We start from the raw sequence: 12024 nt of genomic DNA on the forward strand, positions 1-12024 counted from the left end.
CCATTAAAGCTTTTGCTTTAAGTGCCAAACAGTTTTCCAGACTTCTGGGAATTGGTACAGGGACGAAGTGCCTTTGTCCCTCTCCTGCCAGAAAGGAGCGTTTTTTAGAATCTGACAATTTGATAGTCAAAATGTGTGGTTTTAATTTACTAACTTGTATGTTTTCAATGTAGGAGGTAATTTATCAGTTCTAGCTATGGGATGGAGAGAAGGTGAAAGAGGGGAAGCGGCTCCGTTTGAGCAATACTCAACAGTTTCCTAAAGCTGAGGAACAGCTGCTTTTTTGTTTGGGGCCCGGCCACGGGGCATGCGGGATCTTAGTTCCCCAACCAGCGATCGAATCCGTATCCCCTGCAGTGTAAGCACGGAGTCTCAAACACTGGACCACCAGGGAAGTCCCCATCAATGCAATTTCTAATCCCCAGAAGCCAGGCTGCAATACTGTAGGAAAGGAGGAATGTGAATCCTTGGTACCTGAACGCCAGTCTTCGACTTTTCTCCTGTTCCCCACCCCTTCCTCGGAGGCGGAGCCTCGCTCTCCGGAAGCGCCCAGCCGCCTCGCCCTCCCGCTTCCGCCTCGTGGTTGCTAGGCAACTGGGGCCCTAGAGGAAAGCAGTGTCGCGTGAGCGTGACGGGAGTGTCTTGTGGTCGGTGCGCGACTGGTTCTCTACCTGCGGACCGTGTCCCTCGCCTCGCTCACGCTCCTCTGTCGCCACAGGCTCCGTACGCACCCCTGCTGCCCCGGACGGGCCGGGGCGCGGAGGCGGTAGCAACCTTCCCTCTGCAGTCGTAGGACATCTCTACGCCCCGTCCCGCGACTCTCCGGGAAACTGCCCTTCGCCACTTTCTCCCTGCCCAGGAAGCCCTGAATCCCTGAATTCCGTTTTCAGAGCCCACTCTCCGGGCTCCTGACCTTTCTTTTCCACCCACCCCGAGACGACTGCGCCGGACCCCTCATCCCCTTTTCTTTCACTTTCCTGAGGCGACCTGGTGGGGGGCATCTCCCTCACTGGTGGGGAAAGAAGCATGGGGCCAGCAGGGGTCCTGGCGCCACCGGAGGAGGAGGCTGGAAGACAAGGCGCTCTCCCAGATTCTTCAGGTGCGCATCGGGCCTCGTGGCGGGTCCTTGTTTATCTGAGGAGAGGTTGGGTTGGCAGGGAAGACGGAGCGGTACCGCAGGGTTTCCTAAAGTAGCGTGGGAGCTGCGAAGCGGAGGGAGGGGACGTGGGTGAATTTCTACAGTTTTTCAGTTGTTCTAATCTGGTTTTTTAGCTTCTTCTATGTAATCAACTGCCCTTTTGGAAATTGGTCAGGGATTGTTGCTGGATGCCGGTGTCACTGACAGGTCTTCAGCATACCATGCAGAAGTAACATGTTCCCAGCTTTGGAAACAGAGCTAAAGCAGCAGGTCGGTACACACTCCTCTCCAGGCACTCCACAGAAATCCAATACTAGATCCGAAAGTATATTCTGGTGGCATCTTTTTCTGGCTGGAGATCTTGATCCCAAAGATAGAATAATTTGCACAAATGTCTTTCACATCGTTTGTTTACAGAAGTTCCCAGGTATAGTGTCCTCTGCAACAATGCTTGTGTATTTTTGTTAAGAGTCAGTATTATTCTTATAACAGGCTGTTATAATAATTCTCTACAATTACGAAAGCACTTTCTTGATTGAGATGGCCTGTCGTTTCACAGACTCTTCCTGAGGCCTATGAAGACTTCATGTACCATCACCTCCAGTACTATGGCTACTTTAAAGGTAATATCTCATTCTTATCTAGCATCACCTTTCCTGGGTTCATGAAGTAAATTGTTTGATCAACTGAGAGAGTTGTGCTTGGATAAACTGATGAAGTTTTCCAGCACCACCATTAGTGAAAGAACTTCCTTTCCCTACTGATATGCTGTGTTACCCCTGTTGCGTGTCCATTTATACAAGGGTTTGTTTGTCTGTCCTTGCACCAATACCACCCTTTCTTAATGACACCACATGGCATTAAAACAGTCTTGATCTCTGGAAAGACATGTCCTCCCATATTGTCGTTCTTCAAAAGTGTCTTGGCTCTTCTTACCTTTTTATACAATTTTAGAATTGGCTGGTGATGCTTAAAAAATATATGGGATTACATTGAATCTATACATCAGATTTGACAAGAAATGAGAATTTTCCAATACCAGGTTCTCCCATCTATTAATATAGTCTAATTCTCTAATTTACTTAGGTCCTCCTTAATGTCTCCCAATAAGATTTATAATTTTTTTCGTAGAACTGCATATTTGTATGCTATTATAAGTGATATCTTTTTAAATTTTGATATTCTAACTTTGCTCCTGGTATTTAGAAATAAAATGTAGGGCTTTTTTTGTTTGTTTGTTTTTTTGTGGTACGCGGGCCTCTCACTGTTGTGGCCTCTCCCGTTGAGGAGCGCAGGCTCCGGACGCGCAGGCTCAGCGGCCATGGCTCACGGGCCCAGCCGCTCCGCGGCATGTGGGATCCTCCCGGACCGGGGCACAAACCCACGTCCCCTGCATCAGCAGGCGGACTCTCAACTACTGCGCCACCAGGGAAGCCCCTAAAATGTAGGTTTTTATATTGATTTTATTTCTATCAACCTTGTTAGACTTTCTTATTAACTATTTCATTTTGTAATTTGTTGAAAACTGAATTTCCAGCTCACCAGATTCAGCAGAGCCCTCCGGACAAAGCAGCTCCCACTCTGAGTGCTGCACTTTCACTCTGAGTACTTGCCTTCACTTGGTCGTATAGCTGCCTCCCAATTTTCCACTTTACCATACTGCTTCTCAAGTCTTCTCCTCAGCATGAAATGGAGAAAATGATGTTTAATTCACATAAATTGGAATGTGAAAGCTCTTTGGAAAATGGGTTGTATTCATTGTAAACGCCTGTGGTGGCAGGTGGTGACTAGAAGGAGGTTTGCTAGTAGTAGTGGTTTGGGTGTTGACCTACATGTTGGAGGTGATGAACTAGCCTTCCAGCACGTTTCAGTAAACTGCCTGTTCTTAGCTGAGAGGGGCAGTTTACCAAACTGCTACGCACCAGCATGTTGGGAAGAATAATCCTCGATACCTGTTGAGTGGCTCTTTTGGGGAAACAGAGGATTTGATACCGGACCCCTTGCAAAAGGAGAAGCGTCTGTGTGAGTAATAATCAGTGTTGTATGACCCCCAGAACCCTCACGTCCTTGAGCAACAGCTCCTGGTGTTCAGGAGAACATGGCCTAACGTGGGAGAAGCCAAGGGAGCAGCCTTGGCCACAGTTTCTGACATCACTGAAAAATGTTCTCTCTTGGGGCTTCCCTGGTGGCGCAGTGGTTAAGAATCCGCCTGCCAATGCAAGGGACACGGGTTCGAGGCCTGGTCCGGGAAGATCCCACATGCCGCGGAGCAACTGAGCCCGTGCGCCACAACTACTGAAGCCCGCACTCTAGAGCCCGCGAGCCAGAACTACTGAGCCCGCACGCCTAGAGCCCATGCCCTGCAACAAGAGAAGCCACCGCAGTGAGAAGCCCGTGCACTGCAATGAAGAGTAGCCCCCACTCGCCGCAACTAAAGAAAGCCCATGTGCAGCAGCAAAGACCCAACACAGCCAAAATAAATAAATAAAATTTTTAAAAAATGTTCTCTCTTAAAAAACAAAGAAAGAAATTTTTTAATGAAAAGAAAAATAACAAAACAAAAAAATATTCTCCCTAGATCTGCTTTGGATTTTGTAGGTTTAAATTAAAATACTGTGCGTTCTGGATGATCTTCCTCCAAATTATTAGAAAATTTGTTAGAACGCCTTGGTCAAGAGTAACACATTGATTTTTTTTCATGCAGTTTTGGTGGATATATTTGTTAAGGCTCTTTGCATAAGAGTGGTGGAAACCAATTCCAGCCAGCTTAAGCAAAAATAATTTTTTACAGGGATTCCACAAGTTTCTTCTGGAATCCAAGGGTAGGAATGCAGTTGAATTTCTCCCTCAGTACATATCCAACCAAACATCAGTTCACTTCTCTTTACTGCACATCCTTCCCCCACCCCAGCCCTCCCCCAGCTACCATCATCTCACTATTGAAACAGCCTCATAATTGGTCTCTTGGCTTCTCTTGTTCCATGATGCCCCCTTCCAATCCATTTTCCACACAGCAGTGTTCTTTTTTATGTGCAAATCTGATTGTGTCCCTTTTCTAGTTAAAAATCTATGAATGACATAAGACCCAAAAGCCATAAAATATAACACTGATAATTTTTACAGCAAAAATTTTAATTTCTGTATAGAAAAAATACCATTAGTAAAGGAAAATAATTGGAAAAAAATTTTGTGACAAATATGTCAAAGGGTTAATTTCCTTAACAACTCTTACAAATCAATATGTAAAAGATGACCAAATAGAATAATGGACAAAGGACATAAGCAAGGAGTTCATAGAAAAGAAAACACAGTCAACAAGCTTTATGAAAAGTTGCTCAATTTCACCTCTAATTAAAGATACAAATCAATATGTCAAGGTACCATTTTTAAATTATGAAATTTGGGCAAAAATTTTTTTTCGGTCAGGAGGTGGGAGAACACTCTCCCACACTGCTGTTAGGAATGTGAATAGATAAGATTTTTTAGAAAGGCAGTTTGGCAATAGGTGGAAAATGTAAAATGGTACTTAACCTTTGATGTAGCAATTCCATTTTCATTTTCAAATATGTATCTTATATTTTTGCTCATCCCAGTGCCCAGAAGGCTTTTCCATTCTGTGTCCCAGAGCTCCTTGCAGGGAATAGAAAGGCAAGGGTTGAGCAAAGGAGACTGTTAAGATGGAATGGCTCAGGAGCCAGCCGACCACCCCCCTTCAGCTTCCTCCTGCCCCATTTGCTGACACTTGAAATAACATTGATAAGAAACAATTGCCAGTCTTAATATAATAAAAAAATGTAAAATGCAAAGACAGCTGCTAGAGGTGACACAACAATGTAGATGAATTTTAGTTAGAGTATAACTGATAACCTGACACTTTTTTCCCCCCGTTTTGATCATTGGAGTGAGGAAGATATTTTTCTTTATCTTTGTAGCAAAGCATTTATTATGTTGTTATTGTTGTTTTTTTAAACCAGAAAAGTACAAAGGAGGTAGAAAGGGAATGAGTTATAATGTGCTTGTTTCAAAAAAAAAAAAAAGAGAGAAGAGAAGGAAAGGAAGGAACAAACGAACGGAGGAAAGAAACCAAAAAAGAAAGAAAAGGAAATATATGTATAAGGTTAGAAAATTCAAATGGTAGGAGAAAAACACAAAAGGAAATTAAGAGCTCTCCCTGCCTCACCCTTAATATAGCCACTATTGTAATCATTCTTTTCAGGAAAAAGAAGATATATCCTCAAGTGTCTATATATCTTTTCTTCTTAATTGCTCATAGGGATCCTATACATAATCTTTGATTTTTTTTGTTTAAAAATAGAGCCTTTTCATATGAGCACAAGAAGCATCTACCTCATTCTTTTTAGAGCACCTACAGTATTCCATCTCATTAACATGTCATAATTATTTTAACTTCCCTTTTGTTGGATGCTTTGGTTGTTTGCACATTTTTATTATTTGAACATTACTGCAGTAAGCATCTTCGTATATGTATCTTGACGAGCTTTTGTTAAGAAAATCTATAAAGTAATTTCTAGCAATGGGATTGCCGAATCAAGGGTTTGGGTGTTTTAGATCTTACTAGACATTGCCAAATTGCTTTCCAGAAAGTTTGCACCAATTTGCCTTTTTGTCAGCAAGTTATGAGAGTACGTGTTTACTTACACCTTTGCCAGGGTGAGTGTGAAAACACATAAATGTTTTTACTGTCTGTTAGGTAAAAAACCGTTATCTCCTTGTCATTTTGATTTACATTTCTCTATGAGCGAGATTGAGCAGCTTTACCATCTTTTCAAATGTTTGTTGCCTTTTCCCCCTGCATTAAACAGTGGGGGAAATATTTTAGACACAGAAATGCAGGGGCCCAAAGTGGGGGCGGGGGATGGAAAGGTATAGGGGACACGGGCAGGAAAAAGAAAGATCCATCGGACCAACCATACCTCTTCCTTCCCCTTTCTAGGGCCTACCAGTCTATCTTCAACTGTGCACAGACAGATAGATGCTGTGAACAGAGGTATTTCATGTCCTTCCAGACCAGAAAACGGAAACTCCTGTAAGGAAATGTCTCTCCCTCCTGCTCTCCCCACCAGAGCTGGGAGTTACCACCCTAGGGGCCTTCAGCCTTTCCTTACTCTTTCCCTTTCTTTTCATTCTTCCTCTCATTTCCTTTTTTTCCCCCTTTGTCCTTGAACGCCCTTGTTTTCCTCCCTTTTTTCCCATTCTTTATTTCCCAAGAACTCTTCTCTCTCTTCTGGCCCTGCTCACTCCTCTGCCCCTATCCACCTCCCTGTTTTGTAAGTCTCTCTGTCCTTTGAATGGTTATATTATGAACTTGAAATGTAATTTGTAGATTGTTTCACTGTAGTTAATAAAGTTTTATGTCCTTTTTTTCTGAAACGCTAGTGGTTGAATTGAAAGTTTTCTTTTTTGCCTCTCTCTAGACAAAAATAATAACACACGTTAAGTAACTTTTATTTGTAACCCACTGTTGAAATGTCTTTGACCCATTAACATTGATTTAAAAAAAAGAAAAAAGTTTCTTCTAACTTCCTCTAAAGCTTTACATTTAAATGTTTAACAGACTAAGGCAGAACTTTAACTTAACGTTCTATAGTTTTGATGCTGTCATTCCGTACTAAATCTCTTTGAAGGAGAAACATGTCATAGGATTGCGTATCTGTGCTAATATATTAATACAGTGCTTAAACCTACATATTTGTTACAGTTGAGCAGTAAAGTTCCCAAGGAAGAAGAGGAAACTGTTCACTCACTCCCTTTCCCTTTGGCAGATTCCCTTATGCTGAGTTCACCACTTCTTAAGAGCAGACAGCTTCTTCATGATGACCTTGGTGAAGTAAACTCACGTCTTCGAGAACCCCGAGATCTCTTTGCTTTTTTCTCCAGCAGTGGGCCACTGCAGGCTCCAAGATGGCCAATAGAATGTGAAGTCATCAAGGAGAACATTCATCATATTGGTAATGTGACTTACGTGTCATGGTCTTGCCGTTCTGACAGACTATATTACAGTTTTAAGTTCTACATACCAAAGTACAAGACGGGACAGATTCACCATCTGTTAGCTCACCCTTAACATGTTTAAGCTCTGGGAAACTGGTATACACTCACCAAAGTCAAAAGTTACACTAATGTATAAACTAGAATGCTTCTGAGTTTATTGGAATGGGAGGATACCTTTCTAGAGGCCAAAATATATCAATACTTAAATCTGTTTTCTAGATTATTCCCATTTCAGTATGTTTGGTTGAGTTTTATAAAAGTTGTATTTTTACCAGCTTTGGTAAAATTGATGAACACCATGTATATAATACCAGAATGTAGTTTTTACTGTTTTTTCCCCCACGGTTTTATTGAGATATAATTGACATAAAACATCGTATTAGTTTAAGGTGTACAATATATATTGCAGAATGACTTTCACAGTAAGTCTAGTTAACATCCATCAACTCACATGGTTACGTTTTTTTCTTGTGATGAGAACTTTTAAGATTTACCCTCATAGCGACAGAAGAGTTTCCAACTAACTCTATCAACCAAATTTTTAAAAAATTTTTATTGGAATATGGTTGATTTACAATGTTGTGTTAGTTTCAGGTGTACAGCAAAGTGAATCAGTTATACATATACATATATCCACTCTTTTATTTTTAGATTCTTTTCCCATATAGGCCATTACAGAGTATTGAGTAGAGTTCCCCGTGCTATACAGCAGGTCCTTATTAGTTACCTATTTTATGTATAATATGTGTGTATTATGTGTGTATATGTCAGTCCAAATCTCCCAATTTGTCCCTTCCCCCACTTATCCTCTGGTAACCATAAGTTTGTTTTCTACATCCGTGACTCTACTTCTGTTTTGTAAATAAGTTCATTTGTACCCCTTTTTTTTTATTCCACATATAAGCGGTATCATATGATATTTGTCTTTCTGTGTCTGACTTCATTCAATATGATGGTCCATCCATGTTGCTGCAAATGGCATTATTTTTATGGCTGAGTAATATTCTTTTTTATGGCTGAGTAATATTCCATTGTATATATATACCACATCTTCTTTATCCATTCCTCTGTTGATGGACTTTAGGTTGCTTCCATGTCCTGGCTATTGTAAATAGTGCTGCAGTAAACATTGGGGTGCATGTATCATTTCAAATTAAGGTTTTCTCCAGATGTATGCCCAGGAGTGAGATTGCTGGGTCATATGGTAGTTCTATTGTTAATTTATAAGGAGCCTCCATACTGTTCTCCATAGTGGCTGCACCAACTGACATTCCCAGCAACAATGTAGGAGGGTTCCCTGTTCTCCACACCCTCTCTATATTGTTTGTAGACTTTTTGATGATGGCCATTCTGACTGGTGTGAGGTGATACCTCACTGTAGTTTTGATTTGCATTTCTTTAATGATTAGTGATGTTGAGCATCCTTTCATGTGTTTGTTGGCAATCTGTATATCTTCTTTGGAAAAATGTCTGTTTAGGTCTTCTGCCCATTTCTGGATAGGGTTATTTGTGTTCTTGATACTGAGCTGCATAAGCTGCTTATAAATTTTGGAGATTAATCCTTTGTCAGTTGCTTCATTTGCAAATATTTTCTCACATTCTGAGGGTTGTCTTTTCATCTTATGGTTTCCTTTCTGTGCAAAAGCTTTTAAGTTTCATTAGGTCCCATTTGTTTATTTTTGTTTTTATTTCCATTTCTGTAGGAGGTGGGTCAAAAAGGATCTTGCTCTGATTTATGTCACAGACTGTTCTGCCTATGTTTTCCTGCAAGAGCTTTATAGTGTCTGGCCTTACATTTAGGTCTTTAATCCATTTTGAGTTTATTTTTGATATGATGTTAGGAAGTGTTCTAATTTCATTCTTTTACATGTAGCTGTCCAGTTTTCCCAGCACCACTTATTGAAGAGGCTGTCTTTTCTCCATTGTATGCTCTCGCCTCCTTTGTCAAAGATAAGGTGACCATATGTGCATGGCTTTAGCTCTGGGCTTTCTATCCTGTTCCATTGATCACTATTTCTGTTTTTGTGCCAGTACCATACTGTCTTTTTTTTTTTTAACATCTTTATTGGGGTATAATTGCTTTACAATGGTGCGTTAGTTTCTACTTTATAACAAAGTGAATCAGTTATACATATACATATGTTCCCATATCTCTTCCCTCTTGCATCTCCCTCCCTCCCACCCTCCCTATCCCACCCCTCCAGGCGGTCACAAAGCACCGAGCTGATCTCCCTGTGCTATGCGGCTGCTTCCCACTAGCTATCTACCTTACGTTTGGTAATGTATATATGTCCTTGCCTCTCTCTTTGTCACAACTCACCCTTCCCCCTCCCCATATCCTCAAGTCCGTTCTCTAGTAGGTCTGTGTCTTTATTCCTGTCTTACCCCTAGGTTCTTCATGACCTTTTTTTTTTCTTAAATTCCATATATATGTGTTAGCATACGGTATTTGTCTTTCTCTTTCTGACTTACTTCACTCTGTATGACAGACTCTAGGTCTATCCACCTCATTACAAATAGCTCAATTTCGTTTCTTTTTATGGCTGAGTAATATTCCATTGTATATATGTGCCACATCCATTCATCCGACGATGGGCACTTAGGTTGTTTCCATCTCCGGGCTATTGTAAATAGAGCTGCAATGAACATTTTGGTACATGACTCTTTTTGAATTATGGTTTTATCAGGGTATATGCCCAGTAGTGGGATTGCTGGGTCATATGGTAGTTCTATTTGTAGTTTTTTTTTTGTTTGTTTTTTTTTTTTGCACTATGCGGGCCTCTCACTGTTGTGGCCTCTCCCGTTGCGGAGCACAGGCTCCGGACGCGCAGGCCCAGCGGCCATGGCTCACGGGCCCAGCTGCTCCGCGGCATGTGGGATCTTCCTGGACCAGGGCACGAACCCGTATCCCCTGCATCGGCAGGTGGACTCTCAACAACTGCGCCACCAGGGAAGCCCTATTTGTAGTTTTTTAAGGAAACTATACTGTCCCTTCCTCCATACTTCCTTCCTCCATACTGTTCTCCATAGTGGCTTGCACCAGCAGTGCAAGAGTGTTCCCTTTTCTCCACACCCTCTCCAGCATTTATTGTTTCTAGATTTTTTGATGATGGCCATTCTGACTGGTGTGAGATGATATCTCACTGTAGTTTTGATTTGCATTTCTCTAATCATTAATGATGTTGAGCATTCTTTCATGTGTTTGTTGGCAGTCTGTATATCTTCTTTGGAGAAATGTCTATTTAGGTCTTCTGCCCATTTTTGGATGGGGTTGTTTGTTTTTTTGTTATTGAGCTGCATGAGCTGCTTGTAAATTTTGGAAATTAATCCTTTGTCAGTTGCTTCATTTGCAAATATTTTCTCCCATTCTGAGGGTTGTCTTTTGGTCTTGTTTATGGTTTCCTTTGCTGTGCAAAAGCTTTGAAGTTTCATTAGGTCCCATTTGTTTATTTTTGTTTTTATTTCCATTTCTCTGGGAGGTGGGTAAAAAGGATCTTGCTGTGATTTATGTCATAGAGTGTTCTGCCTGTGTTTTCCTCTAAGAGTTTGATAGTTTCTGGCCCTACATTTAGGTCTTCAATCCATTTTGAGCTTATTTTTGTGTATGGTGTTAGGGAGTGATCTAATCTCATACTTTTACATGTACCTGTCCAATTTTCCCAGCACCACTTACTGAAGAGGCTGTCCTTTCTCCACTGTACATTCCTGCCTCCTTTATCAAAGATAAGGTGACCATATGTGCGTGGGTTTATCTCTGGGCTTTCTATCCTGTTCCATTGATCTATATTTCTGTTTTTGTGCCAGTACCATACTGTCTTGATTACTGTAGCTTTGTAGTATAGTCTGAAGCCAGGGAGCCTGATTCCTCCAGCTCCGTTTTTCGTTCTCCAGATTGCTTTGGCTCTTCGGGGTCTTTTGTGTTTCCATACAGATTGTGAAATTTTTTGTTCTAGTTCTGTGAAAAATGCCATTGGTAGTTTGATAGGGAGTGCATTGAATCTGTGGATTGTTTTGGGTAGTAGAGTCATTTTCACAATCTGGATTCTTCCATTCCAAGAACATGGTATATCTTTCCATCTGTTTGTATCATCTTTAAGTTCTTTCATCAGTGCCTTATCATTTTCCTCATACAGATCTTTTGTCTCCTTAGGTAGGATTCTTCCTAGGTATTTTATTCTTCTCGTTGCAGTGGTAAATGGGAGTGTTTCCTGAATTTCTCTTTCAGATTTTTCATCATTAGTGTACAGGAATGCAAGAGATTTCTGTGCATTAATTTTGTATCCTAGTACTTTACCAAATTCATTGATTAGCTCTAGTAGTTTTCTGGTAGCATCTTTAGGATTCTGTATGTATAATATCATATCATCTGCAAACAGTGTCAACTTTACTTCTTTTCCAATTTGGATTCCTTTTATTTCTTTTTCTTCTGTGATTGCTGTGGCTAAAACTTCCAAAACTATGTTGAATAATAGTAGTGAGAGTGAACAACCTTGTCTTGTTCCTGATCTTAAAGGAAATGGTTTCAGTTTTTCACCATTGAGAATGATATTGGCTGTGGGTATGTCATATATGGCCTTTATTATGTTGAGATAAGTTCCCTTTATGCCTACTTTCTGGAGGATTTTTATCATAAATGTGTGTTGAATTTTGTCAAAAGCTTCTTCTGCATCTATTGAGATGATCATATGGTTTTTCTTCTTCAATTTGTTAATATGGTTTATCACATTGATTGATTTGCGTATATTGAAGAATCCTTGCATTCCTAGGATATACCCCACTTGATTATCATATATGATCCTTTTAATGTGCTGTTGGATTCTGTTTGCTAGTATTTCATTGAGGATTTTTGCATCTACGTTCATCAGTGATATTGG

The 12024-nt window shown here is 40.8% G+C and overlaps 1 protein-coding gene across 5 annotated transcripts in view; it reads left to right on the forward strand.

Moving 5' to 3' along the window:
- The first annotated feature begins 569 nt into the window (after window positions 1-569).
- Window positions 570-12024, forward strand: part of AGBL2 (AGBL carboxypeptidase 2) — a 43391-nt gene continuing 31936 nt past the window's right edge. For 3 of the 5 annotated variants that reach the window (XR_004479056.2, XM_033412833.2, XM_033412871.2), the window contains exons 1-5: window positions 570-1099; window positions 1273-1408; window positions 1698-1761; window positions 6093-6185; window positions 6922-7107. Coding sequence is in view for 4 of the 5 variants with exons in the window: in XM_033412833.2 (XP_033268724.1) it covers window positions 1373-1408; window positions 1698-1761; window positions 6093-6185; window positions 6922-7107 (379 nt within the window). In the remaining variant the exon portion in view is untranslated. The remainder of the gene's footprint in view (window positions 1100-1272; window positions 1409-1697; window positions 1762-6092; window positions 6186-6921; window positions 7108-12024) is intronic. The other 2 variants (XM_033412842.2, XM_033412862.2) reach the window with 2 other exon arrangements.

This window comes from Orcinus orca, chromosome 8 (assembly GCF_937001465.1).
Source record: "Orcinus orca chromosome 8, mOrcOrc1.1, whole genome shotgun sequence".
Lineage (NCBI taxonomy): Eukaryota > Metazoa > Chordata > Mammalia > Artiodactyla > Delphinidae > Orcinus > Orcinus orca.